The following is a 23,994-nucleotide window of genomic DNA, read 5'->3' as shown; positions in this document are numbered from 1 at the left end:
GGGGTTTGAACTAAAGACTTGGCACTTGCTAGGCAGATACTCTATCACTTAAGCCAAGTCTCCATTCCTTTTTGCTTTCCTTATTTTTCATATAGGATTTTCACTTTGGGCCTGTGCTAATCTGGATCCCCACTTATGCTACCAGCATAGCTGAATGACTGGTATGAACCACTGTACCCAGATTTTTATTTCAATTGAGCTCTCATGAATTTTCTCCTTTAGGCTGGCCTTAAATCACAATCCTCCTGATTTCTGCCTCCTACTGCACAAGTTTCTCTCTTTTTCCTTTCTTTTTTTCTTCTTTCTTCCTTTCCTTCCTTCCTTCCTTTCTTTCTTTTCTTCTTTCTCTCTTTACTTTCTGTTACTGGGGTTTGAACTCAGAACCTCTCATTTTCTTGACGTAGCTTGCTTGCTCGACTGGCACTCCACCACTTGAACCACATCTCCAGCCCAGCATTTTGCCTGTTAATTGGAGAGTATGTCTCACAGACTTTTCTACCTAAGTTGGCTTTGAACTGCAGTCCTCCACATCTTAGCCTCCTGTGTAGTTAGAATTACAGGTGTGAGCTACCAATGCCTGACCCCAGAGATGGTTTTCAAACAGCCAAATCTGCCCTCCAGAAGGCAGCAGTGGGCAAAGCTACTGAGTGAATGAACAAGTGGCTGAAGTGGGAACATATATCAGGGTGGGCTCAGGATTCGTAGGCCAGAACCAGAATGAAGGTTCCTGGAACCTGACCTAAGGTTGGTGATTCAAATGACCAGGGTCCATCCTGGGAATCTGCATTTTAAGTAGAAGCCCAGGTGGCAATTTACATAATCATCCTTGAGTTCTCCTGTGCCTTTGTCCCAGGCAGGGCTAAGGCAGTAGGAAAGAGTCCTAGGATGTAGCTCGCACCTCCCCTGGCTGGAATGCCAGTGGTGTCATTGCCAGGAGATGAGCCTGTGGTTCTTGGCCCCTCCAGGGCCCCTCATTTATTAGTAATGCCTGAAACGTGAGGCCACAACACCCTTAGCAGGGAAACATGAGCAGAGGAGTGTGCAACCGGATTGATGGGCTGGGAATTTGCTGCCTCTTTCCCCAACACTCTCACTCTCTCTCTCTCTCTCTCTCAAACTTTGCCTACCTCTGCATTCAAGCTCAAACCAAGGAGCCCTGGCTTCTATCAAGGCCCAAGAAGGGAGGCCAGACATAATGAGGACAGGAAAGCTCCCCAGGATGGAGATGTAGAGTGACAAGCAAGCTATGTAAGTCTTTGTGGGACCCAGGGAGCCCTGCTGACCATGAGCCATCAGCTAAAGGGCCTGGAGAAGGAAGGTGAGTCCTAGCCTCATCCTGGAGAGATCCACCCCATAGGGGGTCCCGGGCAAAGTGGGGCGTGGAAGCCATCTGCACAGGCATGGGAGACCCGGCATTTGTGTATTGAGTGACCTCAGACTGGCTATTCAGCTTCTCCCTGTTTCCATGGGATGATAGCACTGCCTTCAAGGGCCTCAGGAGACACTGAAAATGACCTTTGTGAAAGACTGTGCCCCGAGTCCCTGATGGGGGCCATCACAGGCCCCCCAATGTCTTTAGAGCCCCCAGGGTCTCTCAGCCTCCCATCCTGACTTTAGTTGCCTGTTCATCTCACCACTTCCTCTCCCCTGTCTGTCTAGGGCATGAGGGTGGGGGTGGAGGGGTTCTGACTCCAAGACTTTTTCAAAGTATTAGAGAAATATCCCAAGCTAGGGACTTGGGGCTTGTTAAATAAAATAACTGGAGCCAGGTTCCAGTCTGAGGGTTCTTCCCATGACAGTGGGGTGCTGGAGGAGAAAGGACTTTGCAGAAGGCAGCCATTTATCCTGTTCTTGTCCCTTCCAGCAGGTGGTGGAGTGAGAGGGAGGGCCCGGAGTGGGCATCCACACCCAGGTGAGAAGGGCTGGGGGGGGGGTACATGATTCACAGCCCTGCAGTCCAGCTGCCAGCCCCACATCCTCCTTCCTCCCTTCCTGTCTCCTTCCTCCCTCCAACCATCCCTCCCTCTCCCAATCATTCACTCTACACAAGCTGTCCTGGGAGGTGGGTGGCTTACTTAACTGGAGAGGGAACAGAATGTCACACACAGGTATTCTGCTCCTCAGCCATGAGTGTCAGGGGGGAACATGCCTGCGGATAGAAACACTTTGACCAGAGCCTTGCAAAGCCAGAATATTCACTAGCCAGGGGACAGGACAGTGTGAGGCAGGCGGTAGACAAGACAAGTCCCAGGCCACTGCTCTGTAGAGGGCACTCTCAGGACTCCTAAGAGTCCAGCAGTCGCAAATGCCCAAGCACCTTCCATCAGAAATGTGATCACAGCTTGTCAGTGAGCTCGGGAGGGATCTAGCCACCACCAAGGAGAAACTGGGGAGCCCCAGGAAGCCATAGGCAGGGGAGAACCACACACACACTGCCATGAGGCGAAGGGATAAGAAGTCACACACACACACACACACACACACAGAGCTTGGGCACTATACTCCAGGCCACAAATGATGATGGTTGAAGGACCATTCTCTTCTCTTCACATCCCCAGTGAGGCTGGACCCCACTTGTAGATGAGGAGGTATTGAGGCCTTTAAGGAGTTGGAAGAGATCACTCTACTCAATTCTGCAGGGGATAGACTCAGCCCCATGTGGAGAAGGTGCCACCATGACCTACCTCCTCCAACAGGGACTTCTACTCCTTCCTCACGACTCCCCACTACTGGGGTCCTGAGACGTCAGTGAGGGTGGGGCAGGGAACTTTGATGGGAGACAGGCCTTGATGCACCCCTGGAATTCCCACAGCCCTTCCTGTACCCACATCCCCTCCTCCCTCCCAACCTCTCATTATTACAGTCCCTCTTCCTCACAACCTTTCTTATAGCATCTCACCCCTTTGTAAAGCTACAGTCCACCTATTTTAGAATTTCTGTAGAAGTCTCATAAAAATTCCAATGTCATTCTTTACAGAGATAGAAAAAAAATCCTTCCTTCCTTCCTTCCTTCCTTTCTTTCTTTTTTTCTTTCTTTCTTTCTTTCTTTCTTTCTTTCTTTCTCTCTTTTGGAAGGAAGGAAAGGGAAGGAGGGAGAAAGGGGGGAGGGAGGGAAAAGAAAGAAAGAAAGAAAGAAGGAGTTTGGGCGCCAGTGGCTCACACTTGTAATCCTAGCTACTCAGAAAGGTGAGATCTGAGATTGCAGTTCAAAGCCAGCCCAGGCAGGAAAGTCCATGAGACTCTTACCTCCAATAAACCTCTCAGAACTGGAAGTGGCGCCATGACTCAAGTGGTAGAGTGCTAGCCTCGAGGTAAAGAGCTGAGGGACAGTGCCCAGGCCCAGAGTTCAAGCCCCATGACTGACAAAAGAAAAAAGAAAAAAGGAAGGAAGGAAAGAAAGAAGGAAGGACAGAAGGAAGAGAAACAAATTATTTAATCTCAAAATACTCTGGTATTTTTCAGCAGTCTTCAATTATACAGAGGTTACTGTCCATGCCTATGTGTTCCAGTATTCCCTTATTCTTTCCTGTAGTAGTTACAATGTTTCATGTTTCACATTAAAACCCTTGATCTGCTTTGAACTGATATTAGTACAGGGTGAGAGGTAGGGATCTAGTTTTGGCAGTACAGAGAAAGCATCATTTCTTGAAGAGGCTTGTCTTTTTTTTCCACTGTATATTTTTGGCTCCTTAATCAAAAATCAGATGGCTGTAACTGTGTACATTTATTTATGGGTCTTCTGGCCCATTGGCCTTCCTGTCTATTTTTGTGTCAGAATCATGCTATTTGTGTTCTACCACTATATAGCATAATTCACAGCAAGTCAGTATTGTGATAACCTCCAGAATTTGTTTTTCTAAAGATTGCTTGGCCTTTTCAGTTCTTGTATGGTTCCACATGAATTTTAGGCATGATTTTTTTTCTATCTCTGTGAAGAATGACCTTGGAATTTTTATGAGACTTCTACAGAAAAAGATAGACACAGGAGAAAAAAGTATACAAGTTCATTTAAGTTGTTTTAGTGTGTGTGTGTGCCAGTTCTGAGGCTTGAACCCAGGGCTTGGCACTATCCCTGCATTTTTGTGCTCAAGGCTAGTGCTCTACCACTTAAGCCACAGCTCCACTCCCAGCTTTTTTGTTAGTTAATTGGAGGTAAGAGTCTCACGACTTTCCTACCTGGGCTGGCTTTGAACCATGACCCTCACATCTCAGCCCCTTGAGTAGCGAGGATTACAGGCATGAGCCATCGATGCCTGGCTCACTTAAGTGCAATATGCCTGAAATGAAAATCAGAAGACCAAGAGGGAAACTCTTTTTAAGGCCAACAATTTAGAAATAGGCTTGGAGGACAAAAAGCTAATGACAACTGAGAATCAAGAACCTAGACAAGACTGTTGTTAGGTTCTTCCTGGCCTCACTGTGTGACATTCTTTCCTAAAAAGCAACAGAGCAAGCCACTGCAGGGTGGGTCTTCAGGGGGATGAGGAGGGAGGTCAGAATGACCTTCATTCTCCATTCTCTTCAGCAGAAAACAGTCTATGCACCAAGATGCAGGGGTCTCAACCCCAGGACATCTTGGACTTAGGATTTCTCACAGGGTGGGATGGGACACTTTCCAGTGGCTGAAGTTAGTAGGTCAGTACTGTCTCCTTTCTGCCCCTTCAGGTGACAGATCAGGGAGGAGACCCTCGACGAAACGGACTTCCAAAGCCAAGGGTTCACGGGTCCAGCATGGAGTCCAGCCCAGCCAGAAGGAGAGGCCTGGGGGCAGCCCTAGACCTGGGTCTCCCTGGAGGAAGCCCATGGAACGCCCAGCACGCAGGAGCAGGCCCGAGGGGCTGCGCCGACTAGAGCGGAGCTCAATGGAGGAAAGGACCTGCCAGGGAAGGAGGAAGAGAGATGGGAGGACTTCCTTCAAGGAGCAGAGAGCACACCCAAAGAAAGAAAAGGAGGTTGTGGGGAAGGAGCTGAAGAAACCCAGGTGAGCTGTGGTTCTGATCACGTGCTCCCCATCCACTGAGGACTTTGATCCTCCCCTGTTCCCCCTCCTTTGTGACAGCAGTGCTCCCCATCCACTGAGGACTTTGATCCTCCCCTGTTCCCCCTCCTTTGTGACAGCAGCCTTGCACTTGCTCCTGCTTCTCTCTGCCCTGCCTTGCACCAGGGTCACAGGTGGAATGGACATCTCTCACTCGGTGGACACCGTCATAAATGACACCTGTCACCTTGTGAGGAGGTGGCCTAAGCAGCATGGGACAGGATCGCAAGACCTCTGAATTTCAGCCACTGACTCAGCTCTGCTGTCCAACACAGGAGCTGAGAAAAACCATCTACTTCAGACTTGAGGATCACCCCCAAGGCTGAAGCACATCCCTTCCCCTACCCAAACCATTATTTTTCTTCTTGAAACCAGGAGTTGCTCTAAACTTCCCTGACTTCTGCCAGTTCTGAAATTCTAGGATTGGGGAATTTCACTGTTTTGTTTGTTTTTGTTCCACTAGTGCTAGTCCATGCTGGGTAATGGACAGAACCAGCTTAAATCTGCAGATCAGGGTTTTCAGTCCACTTTTGGGTGAACTGATTTTGTCTGTCACTCTCAATGGAAATAGTTTAGACCTTAGTTGATTCTCCTGTGGCAATGACTGGGGATGCTTTTGAAATAGTTTTGAGTGTTAGGATTATGACAAAGAGCTAGTGTTTCTTCTTCTGGTCTCTCTCCATCTCTGTTTCTAGCTCTCTGTCTCTGTCTGTCTGCTGTCTGTCTGCCTGTCTCTCCACATCCCTAGCACTGGGGTTTGAACTCAGGGCCTGGCACTTACTAGGCAATCCCATTACCACTTGAGCCATTTCTCCAACCTTTTTTAAAAGTTGATTTCGTTATTTTTCTTTAGGGCCAGTCTCACACAACAGTCTTTCCATCTATGCCTCCTGCACAGCTCTGGGATTACAAATGTATATCAACATGGCTGGCTTATTGGTCAACATGGTATCTCACTAACATTTTGCCCAAGCTACCCTCAGATCTCTACCCTCCTGACATCTGTCTCCTGAGGGATCCAATGTCATAGCCACAAGCTAAATGTAGCTGTTGCGTGCTTGAAGCAGTGTGTTCTCTCAGTGTGACTGATGAACTGAATTTCCACTTTAATTTATTTTGACATCATTTTAATTCAGTGTTGATACTATTGATGCAAGAGTGAGTTTATTTAACTTGGAAAGACAGATGTAGTTTTTAAATTGATTTGATTTGACTTTAAAGCCAAAACATGTCTTTTACAAAAAGATAATTTATCACTGAAGATGCAGACATCAGGAAAATGACATCTTGCCACATGATTCACTTATTGGGAAACTTTATATTGAAAACAATTTGCCTATGGGAATCCACTTTTTCAATACAACTTTATGAAATCCAAATACAGATCAAATATGGCCAATGGAAATTTAATGTCTGCGTTGACATAATCTCTAAGTACAAAGTGGATACCATATTTTGAAGATAGAACCAAAAAAAGACCAAACCATCTCAATGTATTTATTGAGCACATGTTCTAACTCTAATTTTGATCTGTTGGCTAAAATGAACTTTTTGCTGGAGGAGGGGGTGAGAGTATAGGTGCTAGTGCTGAGGCCTGAACTCAGGGCCTGAGCACTCTCCCTTTAGCTTTTTCACTCAAGGCTTTTTCACTCTAACACTTGAGCCACATCTCCACTTCCACTTTTTTTTTGTAGTTTATTGGAGATTAGAGTCTCACAGAATTCCCTGCCCGGGTTGGCTTTAAACCATGATGCTTAGATCTCAGCCTCCAGAGTAGCTAAGGGTAATAGGTGTGAGACACTGGTGCCTGGCTTGAAATGAGGTCATATTAATACTAGTTCTATCCATTTCTTGTTACTATTTAAATGTGGCTACTAGAAACTTTAAATTACAAGTGGCTCGCATTCTATTTCTCTTGGGCAGCACTGGTGTGGGAATGGAGAATTCAGAGAGAGAGAGAGAGAGTTGAAGGACACATCCTTGTGGTGTCATGGGCTATAGGATACAGCTTTGGCCTCACATGACAGGCAGTGGAGGTCTCTGGGGGCAGGAGCAGGCTCTGTCAGCCTAGTAAGAGTCAGGTTGTGAGCTCCTCCACGTTCAGACCTCATGAATCCCTTCCCCCCTCCTTTCTACCTCTCTGAGTCTTCCCCTGGCTCTACCCCTAGGTCATCTTCCTTGGTCTCCAGTACCTCTAGTGATGAGTCTCTATCTGAGGAAGAACTGGCCCGGATCCTAGAACAAGTGGAAGAAAAAAAGAAACTCATCGCCACCATGCGGAACAAGCCCTGGCCCATGGCAAAGAAGCTGACAGAACTCAGGTAAACAACAGTCACCTGAGCTCTCCATCCTGACCAACTCCGGTTCTCAGTGTCCACAGGGCTCAGCTCCTTCTGATGGGGATGGGATCCCTTCCTCCTCTTTATCTCAAGAGTACGTGACAACATGGAGATTCATCTCCCGACCCACCCCAGCGTAAGCACATGACACAGCACAGAAATCAGATGTACATGATGTTCCCCAGTGAAATCAGCATTCTCTTAGCATTCTTTCTGTATGCCCCCAGCCTCTCTCCATGTGCACCCCGCTCCCATAGGTGGTGAACTGTACAAGGAGTGGAAGGAAGGTCTATAGCCCAGTGCCTGGCCATGTGGGGAATGCTGCTCCATGAAGATGGTTCTGGAAATGATCATGCCACTTGCCTCTTACTTGCAACCCAGTGCTTCTCTGGTTTCCATAGGAAGGGATGGCATGCCAAGGAATTTATGATTGTTGGATCTCAAATGCAGTTCTGAAATGAGAACAGACTTTACACTGCATAAGCTTGGGCCCAGCCCAAGCTCGTCTATTTAAATTTAAATTTATTTAAGTATATAGGTGTTGATAGTTAATAATGGTGTGTTATATACTTGAAATTTTTTCAGAGTAGATATTAATGGCTCTCACTACAAAAAATTTCTAAGGTAATGCATAGTACCTAACTTAACTTTAGTTTGATTTAGCCATTACATACTTATCAAAATATCATGTTATATACCAAAAATAATTACATTTCTCAGTTGTCAATCAAAATAAGGTAGAAAAAGAATTTATAACCATAAGCGGTAACTTGTGCTTATAATCCTTGCTACTCTGGAGGCTGAGATCTGAGGATCATGGTTTGAAGCCAGACCAGACAGAAAAGTCCCCATGAGACTCTTATCTCCAATTAATCACCCAAAAACCAGAAGTAGCACTGTGGCTCAAGTGGTAGAGTGCTAGCCTTGAGCACAAAGAGGCTCGGGGACAGGGCCCAGGCCCTGAGTTAAAGCCCCACAACTGACCAAAAAAAAAAAAAGGAAAGAAAAGAAAAAGAAAAAAATTAATCAGGTGCTGATGCCTCACACCTGTAATCCTAGGTACTCAGGAAGCTGAGATTTGAGGACTGAGGTTTGAAGCCAGTCCAGGCAAACAAACCCAAGAGACTCTTATCTCCAATTAACCAAACAAAAGCTACAAGTGGAGGTGTAGCCCAAGTTAGTAGAGTACTAGCCTTGAGCAGAAAAAGCTAACCAAGAGCTTGGAGCCCTTAGTTTAAGCCCCAGTATTTAAAATGCAAATATTCCACGTGGCTAGCAGCTACAGGTTATAGGACAGGCTCAGCTCTAGGGAATGATCTGGCTTCTTTCCAGCCTCCTCCCAAGTTCCTTTACACCACTCTTTTCAGGCTGGTTCTTCTTCCTCTCAACAGGTCTGATCAGCCACCTGTCACTCTCACACGTCCTTACCTTCCCTCAGGTGTCACCTGAACACATCTTTTATTAACAGTGGAAAAAGAAAACCACAGATGCTTGTTGGAATGAGATCTTCAGCTGGCTGGAAGTCTGGGCAACCAGCAGAAGGCTGCCCAGAGGGGACATTTGCATGTGTGCTTGCCTCTAAGGGCAGAGTCCCTGCTGGTAGGGACTGCTGGTAAGGTAGGCAGTGACTAAGGCCTAGGAAGCAGAAGAAACCATGATGTCTCCCTTACTGAGACATCTCTCTCCATCAAATAGTGGGTTTCTTTCCTTCACACCTCCCTTCTTCCTTGCCCTTTTTCTTTCCTTCCCCAAGAAGACTCAGTGTAGGCTCAAGTTTAAGGCTCCCCAGTCTCTGGGTCACCATTCAACCAGGCTCTGCCCCAAAAACCTTTGCTTTCTGGGAAGTTCATCTGGCTAATTCCCACACACCCAGTAAGACTGGGGCCAAAGTCCCTTCCTTACAGAAGTCCCCATTCAGACTCAGCTGTATTTTGTTCCCCTGATCCCCAAAGCTCTATCCTCTCACCCAACAACAGAGCTGTGTGTTATTTACCATTTAACAGTGTTCCTCTTTTATAAATGGTTCCCATTGGCTGAGTGCTTTCCAGGGACCAAGCACTGTTCTGAATGTAGCATGTATGAGTGCAGCCCATTTAAACCAATGAAGGTACCATTATCATCTCCATCCCACTAATGAGGAAAGGGAGGTGACAAGTTTAGTGGCCAGCTGGGATTTGGGCTTGGGAATTTTGGCTCCAGAACCCATATGTTCACTTATAATCACCTCTCCAGAATGGCCAGGTATTCTAGAATGCACCCCTTTGCCTGCTCTATGATTTCATCCTCTGGCAGTTGTCTTCAGCTGCAGGTAGCTTTCCCAGACTACATCCTCCATTTTAGAGGAAAAGTTTTTGTTGTTTTTTGTTTGTTTGTTTGCCAGTCCTGGGCCTTGAACTCAGGGCCTAGGCACTGTCCCTGAGCTTTTGCTAACACTCTACCACTTGAGCCACAGTATGAGTTCTGGATTTTTCTGTTTAAGAAGTATTGAAGAATCAAACCGGGGCTTCATTCATGTTAAGCAAGCACTCTACCACTAAACCACATTCCCAACCTAGAAGCAAAGTTTTAGAAAACAGCCCAACCATGCAGCTGGTTAACTCAAGTATAATAACTGTAGACTCTAAGAAGAATAGCAAGGCAAGAAAAGCAATTGCAGTGAATTAGAGCAAATCTAAGAATATGCCTTTGCCTCATCCAAGTGGCTTTGGCTGCTCCTCAATCTCTTGGGCTAGTTTCCTTCCTTGGGCCTCTCTAAGCCTCATGTTCCTCATTGGTACAGATGTGGAAAATAAATACCTCACAGGGTTATTCTATAAATTCAGAACTATTCATGTAAGTGCTTTAACATAGACTATGAAGTTGATAAAGAGTAATTATTGCTGTTATCAAGACTTGAGCATCTTCTATGCCAGATTTTATGCTGGCTGCTGAGAGATGAGGTTGGGCATCAGAACAGCACACAGACCTGATTAACAATGAGGTAGGAAGTGATATTGCTGTAAGAATTAGGGTCCATCGGGGCTGAGAAGGTGGCTCAGTGGTAGAGCGCTTGCCTTGCATGCATGAGGCCCTGGGTTCGATTCCTCAGCACCACATAAGCAGAAAAAAAAAGCCAGAAGTGGTGCTATGGCTCAAGTGGTAGAGCGCTAGCCTTGCGCTGAAGAGCTGAGGGACAGCGCCCAGGCCCAGAGTTCAGACCCCACGACCGGACCCAAAAAAAAAAAAAAAGAATGAGGGTCCATGAGTTGGAGATACTGCTTTCCTCACTGTCAGGTGAGACAATTGCCTTTGTTAGAAGCTTGATATCTCAGAAGGTTATCCAGACTCTGTCTTCAGAGTGAGCAAAAAATGTCTACCTCTAGAAAGACAGAGTTTACATACTTTTCCTCTGTTCTTCCCATTACAACTGAAACCCTAGATGTTACACATAAGGCTAACAAAAGGAGATTTGGTGGAGAGAAGGTAGCAAATTGGTTAAGAATGGCAGGGCATTGAGTTCCTTGGGTTTTCTTTTTGTCTTCTGTATCTCAGACTGGACACTGGAGAAGCTGGCAACCTTAATGTATTAGCTGGGCTGTGGTTCCCATCTAGGGTTTGAAGTCCTCTTGCATGCCAACTGGCTGCTGCCCCTCCCATACTGTGCAGAGAGGTCCCCTCCAGAAGAGCCTGGGCAACAGAGGGTTAAGAATTTCCTTGTTTAGTTTAGAAGTAAAGCTGTGGTTCAAAGTGGGAGAGTGCTAGCCTTGAGCCAATAAAGCTCAGGGATAGAGCAGAGGATGATGATGATGATGATGATGATGATGATGATGATGATGGTGATAATAATAATAATAATAGGGCTGGGAAGGTGGCTCAGTGGTAGAGCGCTTGCCTTGCATGCTTGAGGCCCTGGGTTCGATTCCTCAGCACCACATAAGCAAAAAGAAAAAAGCCGGAAGTGGCGCTGTGGCTCAAGTGGTAGAGCGCTAGCCTTGAGCTGAAGAGCTGAGGGACAGTGCCCACGCCCAGAGTTCAGGCCCCACGACCGGACCAAAAAAAAAAAAATAATAATAATAAATGGAGACTCAGGAAGTTCATTAAAAAAGAAAAAAAAGAATTTCCCTGCTTCTCACTTCTCAGACATCTCTCTCTCTGCCACATCTGCCCTCTTTTCCCTGCTTTGTATGTTTTAAAAGCTCATATAATTACATTGGGCCCATTCAGATAATCACAATAATCCCTCTATTTTAAAGTCAGGAATACACAATACACACACACACACACACACACACACACACACAAATACATAAATATAAGCTGGGCTCTGGTAGCTCATACATATACTCCTGGCTACTCAGGAGGCTGAGATCTGAGGATGGTGTGGTTCAAAGCCAGCCTGGGCAGGAAAGTTATGAGACTCTTATCTCCAATTAACCACCAGAAAACCAGAAGTGGCACTGTGGCTCAAGTGGCAGAGCCCTAGCCTTGAACTGAAGAGCTCAGGGACAGTGCTTAGGCCCAGAGTTCAAGCTTATAGCCTGCACTGGGTCTTGAACTCAGAGCTTCAAGTTCTTATTTGGCTTTTCCATTCAGGGCTGGCACTCTACCATGTGAAACACATCTCCACTTTCATCTTTTTTTGGGGGGGTCCAGTCATGGGGCCTGAACTGTGGGCCTGGGCGCTGTACCTCAGCTCTTCAGCTCAAGGCTAGCGCTCTACCACTTAAGCCACAGCGCCACTTCCGGCTTTTTTTTCTTTTTGCTTATGTGGTGCTGAGGAATCAAACCCAGGGCCTCAGGCATGCAAGGCAAGTGCTCTACCACTGAGCCACCTTCCCAGCCCTTCCACTTCCATCTTTTTGCTAGTTAATTGGAAATGAGAGTTTCATAGGCTGGGTGTTGGTGGCTCAGGTCTATAATCTTACCTACCCAGGAGGCTGAGATCTGAAGATCACAGTTCAAGGCCAGCTCAGGCAAGAAAGTCCATAGACTCTTTTCTCCAATAAACTACTCAGAGAAAGCCAAAAGTAATGTTGTGGCTCGAGGCTCAGGGACAGCACCCAGGCCCTATGTTCAAGCCCCAGGATCTACTTTGAAGAAAAAGTCTCGTAGACTTTCCTGCCCAGGCTGGCTTTGAAGCATAATCATCAGCCCCCTGAGTAGTTAGGATTACAGGCATGAGCCAGGGGTACCCAACTAAAGAGTTTTAATTACATCTTCCATGTCTTTTTACATGTAATAATTTATTCACAGTTGGACCATGAAAGGGCAAAGAGCTAGGAGAACAATGACAAAATACTGCCCACCACAAGTATCTTCTATACACAAATATTATTCTTGGCACTCAGAAATGTCAAGAGACTCAACAGACAAAATGCCCTGCCATCATGGAATTTCTGTCCTAATTACAGCTATAAACACATTCAGGCTTTCAACCTCATGCAAGTCCTTGTGGCTGAGATTTCCTTGAATCGGGTGCTAATTGAATTCCTGCTCATTTTTTCGCCTGCCCAGGGAGGCCCAAGCATTTGTGGAGAACTATGAAGGAGCCTTGGGAAAGGGGAAAGGCAAGAGGCTCTATGCCTACAGGATGCAGATGGCGAAGGTTAGTGCTGTAAGGAAGCAAACCCCAAGGAGGGCCTACTTCATGAGAGGGAGGATATTTTCAGTAGTTTTTATTGCTGTGTGTGCATGTCTATCTGGGTCTGTGTTGTTTGCGCTGGTCCTGGAGCTTGAACTCAGGGCATAGGTGCTGTCCCTGAGCTTATTTTGCCCAAGGCTAGTGCTTCACCACTTGAGCCACAAGTCCATTTCTGACTTTTTGGTGGATATTGGAGATAAGAGTCTCCTGGGCTTTCCTGCCCACTCTGGCTTCACACCATGATCCTTACATACCAGCCTCCTGAGCAGCTAGGATTACAGGCATCAGCTACAAGCACTTAGCTTTTCTGTATATTTTTTCAAATGGAATCGTGTAGCTTTTTCTCTCTAGGATGGCCTTGAAGTTCAGTTCTCCAGATCTTGTCTTCCTTAGTCGGTTGTATTACAGATGTGAGCCACCAACACCTAGCTCCTTATCATCATTACCAAAAAAAAAATGTGGGCGGGTGGGGTGGGTGTGGGTGTGTGAATGTTTCTGCCAGCACTGGGGCTTGAACTCAGGGACTTACATACTCTTGATTGGATTTTTTTGCTTAAGGTTAGTGCTCTACCAATTGAAACAGACCTGTACTTCTGACATTTTGCTCATTAACAGAGATAAGAATCTCTTGGATTTGCCTGCCGAGGCTGAGGATCCCAACTTGGGATCCTCAGATCTCAATCTCCTGAGTGGGTAGAATTACTCTTCTCTCCAATTAACCACCAAAAAGCCACAAGTAGAGGTGTGGCTCAAACAAATAACCTTGAACAGAAAAAGCCAAGCAGCTCATGTAATTGTAACCCCTCTGTACGGTATGTTCACAATAAAAAAGAAAAAGAACAAGAAAAAGCCAAGCAGTGAGCACTAGGCCCTGAGTTTAAGTCCCCAAATCAGCATGCATGTGCATGCACTTACACACACACACATACAGAGAGAGAGAGAGAGAGAGAGAGAGAGAGATTTGTGTGTCAAATTAACATCTAGTTCTTTTATTGTACCTCCTTTTTATCTGGGAATGCTGGGGATTGAGCCTCAGTCCTCCTACATAGTAGGCAAGTATTCTGTCGCTGCCCTACATCCTCCCAACCCCTTGCACTGTCTTATTAATGCCAAGTTGTTCTAGTTTTATCTGATTATGTATATAAAGATGTTTTTGTAGGGTTCTTCTGAATGTGATATCTCATTCCTACCCTAAAGTGTGGATTAGTAATTCTAAGACAGCTTCCATGGACAGCAGTGATTATGGACTTCATGATCTTCTCACTACTTCAGTGAGAAAGACTATAGCACTTCACATTGTGTTTATAAGAGTTATCAGCTCCAATAGACTTACTCAGGATGAGAAATTATCTTCTAGTTATAGTTTATTAAGACTTCCATTTTTATTATATTATATTTTTATTAAACACTTTTCCTTGTTATGAAACCTCTTTCTTCTGAGATATTAGTTGCAGTAAATTATTTTTAATACCACGGATATATTTTGGTATTATGGTATTTTGTTTATTGTTTGTTTGTTTGTTTGTTTTTGTCAGTTATGGGCCTGAACTCTGGCCCTGGGCACTGTCTCTGAGCTTCTTTTACTCAAGGCTAGCACTCTAACACTTGAGCCACAGTGCCACTTCCAGCTTTTTCTGTGTTTGTGGTGCTGAGGAATCAAACCCAGGGCCTCATGCATGCAAGGCAAGCACTATACCACTGAGCCACCTTCCCAGCCCCTATAGTATTTTATGTAAGTTTTCATAAGATTGATCTAAATGTGTGTGTGTGTGTGTGTGTGTGTGTGTGTGTGTGTGTATGTGTGTGCATGTGCCCATGCATGCTGTCTTGGATGGATTTGAGTCAACCACCACTTGAAACCTGTTCCCTACATGTAGCTAGAGCACAAGATGACATGAGTACTGACAGCTCAGTCCCAGGGCCAACTGCCCCATCTCATACAGTCCTGAGGCAGGGACTTGGGGGTCTTCTGCCCTTGCCACCCAATCTAATTTTCTGAGCTGAACCAATAAAGAGCAAGAGTTTCAATGGTCAGCTTCTCCCAGGCCCCCGGCATCATTTGCCATCTAATATGTCTACAGCCTTGAGGAACTGTCAGGTGGTTGGTTACCAAGGGACCTATGAGCAGGCTGCGCCATCTGGCTGCATCCATTGCCTCTGTGTGATCCCAGCCTTTGCATGTCTACATATTTCATACTGATTGTATCAGCATCCTGACATGAGATCAATCTCTCAAGGGACAACTCACATGAATAAAGATTATGAAACTGATATATAAAACCAGATACTGAATTATTCATTTATAAGGAGAAATGACTGGTGCAAGTGCCAGAAAATTCAAAGTCCACATCAGCAATGTTTTTCATGTTGGCTAGTTGAATTAGTTCTATGGAAAGCTAAACCATTATCTCAACTGCAATCTATTAATGAAAGTCACTGCCATACAAGCCAAAATACACACAGCCCAGGACATCACAAAATGCTCGTGTTATGCAGAGCTAATAGGAAGATGAATAAGCAAAAGATTATTTTTGAGGACAGAATCAGAACCAGGGATGGGGGATTAAGCTGTGGGGCTATAGCAGCCCAAGGCCATCATCACCTGCCATTCAGATTTTTGTATTCAGCCTTCTGCTTGTGAACCTCTCACCTCTTCTGTATCTACAACCATATCATAATCATTCTACCAGCTTGTGCTGGAAACCACAGGTGGAAAGCCAGGTCTGGAGCCTGCCTGCTGCCTTCACATAATCCTTTCACCCTTTACTATATTTACAAGGGAAATAAAATCTCATCTCCTGCATAAGTAAGTTTTTAGGAGACATTTTAATAATAGCAACAACAACTACAATTTCAGGATCTGTTCTCTCCTATCTTCTAATCTTCTGTTTTCTAAGACTTTTTTTAAAATTCCAAGTGGATTTAATCCAGAAACAGGGATTATGGACAGCATCTCCTGGAACGATCGAAAGAATATCCCATCAAATAAGATGCCTCCATTTCCAGTTGATATAAACTCTACATATTAAACTGTAGACCGATCCGTGTGCTTTCATCTGCATTCTCTCATTGTAACAAACACCTGAGATAATTGACTTATGAAGAGAAACATTAGTTAGACTAGCATTTTTTGAGATTCTAGTCCATGAGCAGCGCATCATGGTTGGATCATATAGCAGAGCAAAATAGTCACTCATGGCCAGAATGCAAAAAGAGAGGACAAAGGCCAGGTATGGTGGCTTTTACCTGTAATCCCAACAATTGAGAAGCCTAGGCAGAAGAATCTTGAATGTCAGGCTAGCCTGAGTTACATAATAAGATCCTGTCTTGGGGGAAGGAGGGAAGGATTAGAGGAGTAGCTAGAGTTTCATTATTCCCTTCAAAGGAACATCCCCAGATGGGTGCCATTGGCTCACACCTGTAATTCTAGTTACTTAGGAGGCTGAGATCTGAGGATCACAGTTCAAAGCCAACCCAGGCAGGAAAGTCCATGAGACTTTTATCTCCAATTAATCACAGAAAAAGCCAGAAGTGGGGCTGGGAAGGTGGCTCAGTGGTAGAGCGAGTGCCTTGCACACATGGGGCCCTGGGTTCAATTCCCCAGCACCACATAAGCAAAAAGAAAAAAAGCCGGAAGTGGCGCTGTGGCTCAAGTGGTTGAGTGCTAGCCTTGAGCTGAAGAGCTGAGGGACAGCACCCAGGCCCAGAGTTCAGGCCCCACGACAGGACCCCCCCCCCCAAAAAAAAAGAAAAGAAAAAGAAAAAGCCAGAAGTGGCACTGTGGTCCAAGTGGCAGAGTGCTAGCCTTGAGCAAAAGGAGCTCAGGGACAGTACCCAGGCTCTAAGTTCAAGCCCTGAGACTAGCAAAAAAAAGGAACACCCCCCAATGAGCTGAAGATCTCTCACTACATAATACCTTTTTTTTTGGGGGGGGGTCATGGGCTTGAACTCATGGGTGCTATCCCTGAGCTCTTCAGCTCAAGGCTAGTGCTCTACCACTTGAGCCACAGCGCCACTTCCAGTTTTCTGAGTGGTTTATTTGAGATAAGAGTCTCACAATCTTTCCTGCTTGGGCTGGCTTTGAACTACGATACTCAGATCTCAGCTTCCTAAGTAGCTAGGATTATAGATGTGAGCCACCTACACAGTACCTTTTAAAGATCTCACAACCTCCAAATAGCACAACGCTAGAGAAACAAGCCTTTAACATGTGAGCCTTTTGAGGCTATCCCAGATCCAAATTATAGCATGGTAGGAGGGGGGAAATACCGTCTTTATTTCGTTCATAAAAACAAAGCTGTTGGTTAGTTCCTTGGGAGAAGAATGAGAAGCCAAGGGCTGAGATCAGTTTACTATTTCCACCAGCCTTATAGTTTAGCACCAATTCTTACAAGACGTAGGTATGTGTCTGCCTGCCAGGTATGAATATAAGACTTGTGAAATCTTTTTCCCTTGAATTTTTGTTTTAAGATGAAGAAAATTGTATTAGAAGTTGCTAACCAGATTCAACACCCTGTGCACAAAATTTCTAGGTTTGTATGTAAACTGTCCAAACCTGAGGTATCCTCAGCACTAGAGACCAATAGAAGGCATTGCTGTTGCTCTGGCATTTCTCTCACACCACCCCTCACTTTGAGGAAGCAAGAGTTTGTGAGCCCAGACTCAAGGTTGCACGAGATGAAGACTCCAAGATGGCACCCACAGCCACCCACAGGTCAACCGCACATTGACTTGATACCAGCAGCATGTCCCCTGGACGTGCCTCCTTGTACTCCAGCTCCATATGTTAGTTACTGAGTGTTTTACTTGTTTCATTTCAGAAATGGGTCAAGTTTAAGAGAGACTTTGATAATTTCAAGACTCAATGTATCCCCTGGGAAATGAAGATCAAAGACATTGAAAGTGAGTTCTTTTAGTGTCCTCCTATAGTTGATTTCCCCAAGGATCTGGAATGTGGACTGACCTTTATATTGGATTGTTTCATAGCTTCTGTTGGCGTAGGGAAGGAAAGAACTTCCTAGAGTAGTTTGAGACTAGAAAGAACAAGGTTTTAACTGAGCTTCCTCCCTGTCTGGCTGTGGATGCTGTGGCAGGTCTGTTGACCCTCACAGAGTCTCAGGTTTATTTATTCACTAAAAGGAAATGGAGGTCAGGCTATCTAGTCTCACACCAATGTGAAACTTGAGTCTAAAACGCGCACAAAATACTCAATGGAGTCGATGTTCTCTATCCGCACACTTAGATCTTTATCTTTTCCCTCTCCAGGTCATTTTGGTTCTTCCGTGGCATCCTATTTCATCTTCCTCCGGTGGATGTATGGAGTCAACCTTGTCCTTTTTGGTTTAATATTTGGTCTAGTAATAATTCCAGAGGTAAAAAAACAGAACTTGCTATTCTTGTCTTCACAGGGGGGAAATGTCTTTCCTAAATGAATATATAAATTTAAGCCAATTCTGACTTTCTGCATCAATGAGGATGTGAATAAGGGCAGGTATATGAGGATACTCAGGCAGAGCAGGAAATGCTCTATTGTCCAGCAATAGAGCAAGAAAGCCAGAAGTAGAACTGTGGCTCAAGTGGTGGAACACTAGCCTTGAGCACAAAGGCTCAGGGACAGCACCCTAGGGTGCTGATTGAGGAGATACATGCAGAATTAAACAATAGGGAATTGGTCAAGTGCTTTATGGTACATGCATGCATGATTATATACTTTTGGAGTCTTTTTTGGGGGGGGTCCGGTCGTGGGGCCTGAACTCTGAGCCTGGGCGCTGTCCCTCAGCTCTTCAGCTCAAGGCTAGCGCTCTACCACTTGAGCCACAGCGCCACTTTCGGCTTTTTTCTTTTTGCTTATGTGGTGCTGAGGAATTGAACACAGGGCCTCAGGCATGCAAGGCAAGCACTCTACCACTGAGCCACCTTCCCAGCCCCTGGAGTCATTTTTATTATGTCTTATGACATAGGAAATTGATCATAATATTAAGCTAAATACCAGACTAAAAGATGTATAGAACTCAGATAACTTTAATGAAATGTATCATTGACAGGCAATCTTTGTCAATAGGTAATATGTAATTTTTTTTCCCAGTCCTAGGGCTTGAACTCTGGGCTTTGGTGCTGTCCCTGAGGGTTTTTGTTTTGTTTTGTTTTGTTTCCCAAGGCTAGCACTCTATCACTTGAGCCACAGCTCTACTTCTGGCTTTTTGGAGATAGTCTTGCAGACTTTCCTGCCCAAGCTGGCTCAATCCTCAAATCTCAGCCTTCTGAGTACATAGGATTACAGGTGTGAGCGCTGGTGCCTAGTTTATATATATATTTTAAATGCTCTTCTGTATATTTTCTATAATGTGTATTTCATTTTTAATGAGGAAAAATGATTCATGTCATTTAAAGAGGAAAACAGTTGTCCCCTGCTCTGAGAGGAAGTGTCTGACCCAGTCTCTACACATCTCTGTGTGTTCCTATTTTCTCATTTGTGCTCTTGTCCCTCTTGGTCACCAGGTGCTGATGGGCGTGCCCTATGGAAGTATCCCCAGGAAGACTGTGCCTCGGGCTGAGGAAGCAAAAGCCATGGACTTCTCTGTCCTTTGGGATTTTGAAGTATTATCAACAACACACCAATGAACTTCCATTTTGTGTTTGGAAGGCCCAGGGTTGCCTAGAGATACCTGCAATGATTCATTTAGTTATTGAAAAACTAGTGCTTTCATCAAATAGGATCCCAGAGTTAGATAAAGTGCTTTTCCTATAGTTCTCGTTATATCCAGAGAGCTGTGGGAACTTTCTCCCTCATCTCCTTGCCTATACATAGCCCTTAAAATCCCCATTCCCTCTGCTCCCAGAGCAGACTGGCCCTGTCACTTTCCTACCTCAGATATTCATTCCTTTCCACTCCCAAATGGAAGGACTGCCAGTCGCAACCCACTACCTGGCAGCTCCCTTTTCTCTAGCCCTGTGTTGTGTGTGTGTGTGTGTGTGTGTGTGTGTGTGTGTGTGTGTGTGTGTGTGTGTGTGTAGGTACTGGGGCTTGAACTCAAGCCCTGTCCCTGACCTTTTCTGCTCAAGGATGGCACTCTATCCATTGAGCCACAGCTCCACTTCTGGCTCTTTTGGTGGCTAATTGGAGATAAGAGTCTCTCTCATAGGCTGTCCTGTCTTAGCTGGCTATAAACCACATTCCTTAAATCTCAGCCTCCTGAGTAGTTAGGGTTACAGGCATCATGTTCAGGTCTTGGGAGGAGAAACAATTGGAAGCATTACATGCTTGTGTGGGCACACACATGCATACAACCTTTATCCCCCAATTTCATTGTGAAGCTCACAATACTCTCCCCTCCCTCCTGTACTCTGTGTGACAGGGAAATGTGAAGAAAGGGAGGGGTGGACTCTGGAGTCACTAGGGGAGTAAAAGGAAGAGCAAGAACAACCAGAACTCTTCCTTGGGCCCCTTAGACTCGGTTAAAACTCAGAGCCCCAAATCTCTGGTGGAATGGAAGTGTCTGATGACCCTCTGCTCTGAACTTACAAACCCTGAACATTTGCATTTACTGTCCCACAGGGCTACATCAAATATTCTGCACTCTTCTATGGCTACTACAACAACCAGAGGACCATTGGGTGGCTAAGGTACAGACTGCCCATGGCTTACTTTATGGTGGGGGTCAGCATGTTCGGCTACAGCCTGATGATTGTCATTAGATCGTAAGTATGACTGTCTCCTAAACAGATGTTGGCTTTTTAATCACATAAACAATCCTTCATTAGGTCTCACTGTGGCTACTTACTTTCTAATGGTGCACTTAGAAAAAAACCATGGAAACAAATACACAAAGCAAATGCAGGTTATCAAGTGTGGGTATAAAAGTTGTAAGCCAGGTAATATGGAAAGTTCTTGGAAATGCCGCGTAGAAACACCTTTAGATGAGGCTGAGAATTGTCGGCCATGCTGAAAGCCTGAAGTGCAGAATTTTGGACAGAGGAAGAGCATGCTCAAAGCACCTGAGGCAACAAACATCCCTGTGTGTCCCCAGACTGTCAAATGTCCAAAACAGCTTGAGAGGGAGCATTGTCTCTGGGAAAGTGAGGCTCCAGCCAGCTTTGCAAGGCTTGTTTCTGTTTTTCTCTAGCACTTGGATCTAAGCCTAGCACTTAAAAAGATAAAACAATTAATTTAAACTAAATAGGCACATCTGTGGTGGATCACCACAGCCTCTCTAGCCCAGGATCCGCCTGTCACTGTGGTGGTCAGAAATGACCTTTTAATATGACTGTGTCTTTTAATTCATACTCTTAGAAAAAAAAATGGCCAAGCTCATAAATTACCTTCATAAGGGTCAGGAGACCCATCCAACCATTGCTAAGAGTTTGTGGTGTGAGAGTTATGATACCCTGCAGAACACTGACCACCAGGAGAAGAACCATAGGGGTCCTCCATTCCCAGGGTAGCATGGGTGGCTGTGTCTCCTGAGCACTCTCAGAGCCTGATTCGAATCCCAGAAAGGGAGATGGGGGAGCTTGACTAGGCTTTCTGCTGTATCCTCCCTCAAGGAGAGAGTACTGCTGCTCACAAGAAAGACCCTGCCCAGTACTCAACCATGAGCATGAGGTGCTATCAATTCACTTAGCACCATAAATTAAAGAGAAAGGGCTGGGAAGGTGGCTCAGTGGTAGAGTCCTTCCTTGTATGCATGAGGCCCTGGGTTCAATTCCTCAGCACCACATAAGCAGGAAAAGTTGAACTTCTGACTTTGGCTCAATTGGTAGCAATTGGTAGAGCACTAGCCTTGGGCTAAAGAACTGAGGGACAGTGTCCAGGCCCAGAGTCCAAGCCCCACAACCAACAAAAACTAAAAAATAAAAGAGAAAGAACAAGAAGAAGGCTTGGTTTTATTTCTTGGCCCTCATGTGTTTTGGGTTTTTTTTTTGCCTACTTTGATCCTTCATAAGCAGAGAGATAGAAAATGTTTTTATGACTGACTAAAAAAGCTAAGTCCTACAGGACAGCAAATACAAAAAGCCAAAAGGTAAAAAGAAATGAGGGAGGAACACTAAATCCCCTACAGTATCAACAAAGCCCTTGCTTGGAATGCTGTGATGCCCACAGCTACACAGGACTGAACTCCCAGGAGAATGGAGAGGTAGGATGAAACAGGTATATAACAAGGAAGGTTCAAGCTTCTTCAAGCCAAGCTTGCCTTAGAAAAGGATGTGTTTCCTGATGGCCATATCAACCTCTCCAGGGGTTACTAGGTTTTATATCAGAGAGAAATAGATCCAAGAAAATAGATGATTTGAGAGGAGAGATCCCTTATAGAACTGGCAAATGTATTTGCAGGTAACCCAAGCCACAGGAAATCAAGTGGTATGGTGGAGGACAAGGGCCCTGAAGCCCATGGGCTCCTTGTGGTCCAATTGAAGCCATGTGTGTTTTCAGGAGACTCTGAATTTGGTGGTGGAGGGAAGGGCAAGTGCTCTGGATCTGGTTCAAGTTCTTCTCTGGCTTATTCCCTCATTAGATGTCTAATACCTTGCCCACAATGTAGGCCAAGGTTTTCTCGGGGTAATGTAGCAGAAATAGGACAGGCATGCTGACAGGGCTTTGTTCCGTCCAGGATGGCCAGCAACACCCAGGGGAGCACAGGTGAGGGAGAGAATGATAACTTCACCTTCAGTTTCAAAATGTTCACCAGCTGGGACTACCTGATTGGGAATTCAGAGACAGCTGACAACAAATATGCCTCCATCACTACCAGCTTCAAGGTAGTCACCCCAAAGTAGTTCCCACTTCTCTAAGGGGCAGGGGATCTCTTCTCAGGGCACAGGGCATTCCATCACCCCTCTGTTATTTATTTCTGAAAATACAAGGAAGTAGTATTCTCAGAAACCCAACAAGCATGGTTCTTGTTGCTTCCTGGCCTGATATTAGTCACATCTCCTTTGCACACACTAAGGAATCAATAGTGGATGAACAAGAGAGTAACAAAGAAGAAAATGTCCATCTGACAAGATTCCTTCGTGTCCTGGCCAACTTTCTCATCATCTGCTGCTTGTGTGGGAGTGGATACCTCATTTACTTTGTGGTGAAGCGATCCCAGGAATTTTCCAAAATGCAGAACGTCAGCTGGTATGAAAGGAACGAGGTAAGGAGGATGTCACTGGTGGAGGGCAAATGCTGGAATCGCTGGGTTTTGTGCCATTCAGAAGAGTTCCTGGAAGTTTGTATTATAGAACTTGTTATAAAATGTAAAATCATATCACTTTCAATTAGCATGAAATCTTGAACTGAGAATCATCTGTTATTAGACGTTTAGAACCGAGATTTATAACTACATAAAACTGGAATATAACGTGTCAATCAGCTAGGTAGCCAGTTGTCCTAATACCAATTATTTTAAAAGATGATTCTTCAGCCCAGGGCAAATGGCTCAGACTTGTAATCCTAGCTACTCAGAAGGCTGAGATCTGAGAATCAAGATTTTAAGACAGTCAGGTAGAAAAATCCATGGGACTATTATCTCCAATTAACCACCAAAAAGTAGAAGTAGAGGTATGGCTCAAGTGATAAAGCACCTGTATTGAGAGAAAAAGCTAAGTGAGAGCTCAAGGCCCTGAGTTCAAGCCTCAGTACACACACACACACACACACACACACACACACACACACACACACACACTTTAGGTCCAAATGCCAAAGTCTTAACCACACTTCTAACTATTACTGTTGGTTCTTTTTTTTTTTTTTTTTTGCCAGTTCTGGAGCTTGAACTCATGGCCTGGACACTGTCCCTGAGCTTCTTTTGCTCAAGGCTAGCACTCTACCACTTGAGCCACAGCACCATTCCTGGCTTTTTCTGTTGATGTGGTACTGAGGAATTGAACCCAGGGCTTCATGCATGCTAGGCAAGCACTGAACCACCAAGCCACATTCCTAGCCCCTGTTGGTTCCTTTCTATGACCTAATTTTCCTGTCTTCAATCCTCTTGAGTTGAGGGCTATCCAGG

General features: G+C 45.2%; 1 protein-coding gene across 1 annotated transcript in view; it reads left to right on the top strand.

Moving 5' to 3' along the window:
• The first annotated feature begins 1,284 nt into the window (after nucleotides 1–1,284).
• The window catches only part of Tmc2 (transmembrane channel-like 2), a 37,405-nt gene continuing 14,695 nt past the window's right edge, over nucleotides 1,285–23,994 (top strand). The window contains exons 1-11 of the mRNA XM_013010647.1: nucleotides 1,285–1,318; nucleotides 1,865–1,912; nucleotides 4,666–4,981; nucleotides 7,207–7,359; nucleotides 12,871–12,961; nucleotides 17,818–17,899; nucleotides 18,263–18,369; nucleotides 19,496–19,594; nucleotides 20,553–20,695; nucleotides 22,606–22,753; nucleotides 22,945–23,133. Coding sequence (XP_012866101.1) covers nucleotides 1,285–1,318; nucleotides 1,865–1,912; nucleotides 4,666–4,981; nucleotides 7,207–7,359; nucleotides 12,871–12,961; nucleotides 17,818–17,899; nucleotides 18,263–18,369; nucleotides 19,496–19,594; nucleotides 20,553–20,695; nucleotides 22,606–22,753; nucleotides 22,945–23,133 — 1,410 coding nt within the window. The remainder of the gene's footprint in view (nucleotides 1,319–1,864; nucleotides 1,913–4,665; nucleotides 4,982–7,206; nucleotides 7,360–12,870; nucleotides 12,962–17,817; nucleotides 17,900–18,262; nucleotides 18,370–19,495; nucleotides 19,595–20,552; nucleotides 20,696–22,605; nucleotides 22,754–22,944; nucleotides 23,134–23,994) is intronic.

Source organism: Dipodomys ordii, unplaced genomic scaffold (assembly GCF_000151885.1).
Source record: "Dipodomys ordii isolate 6190 unplaced genomic scaffold, Dord_2.0 Scaffold13, whole genome shotgun sequence".
NCBI lineage: Eukaryota > Metazoa > Chordata > Mammalia > Rodentia > Heteromyidae > Dipodomys > Dipodomys ordii.
Note: the sequence above shows the minus strand (reverse complement) of the source record. Positions and strands in the feature narration are given on the sequence as shown.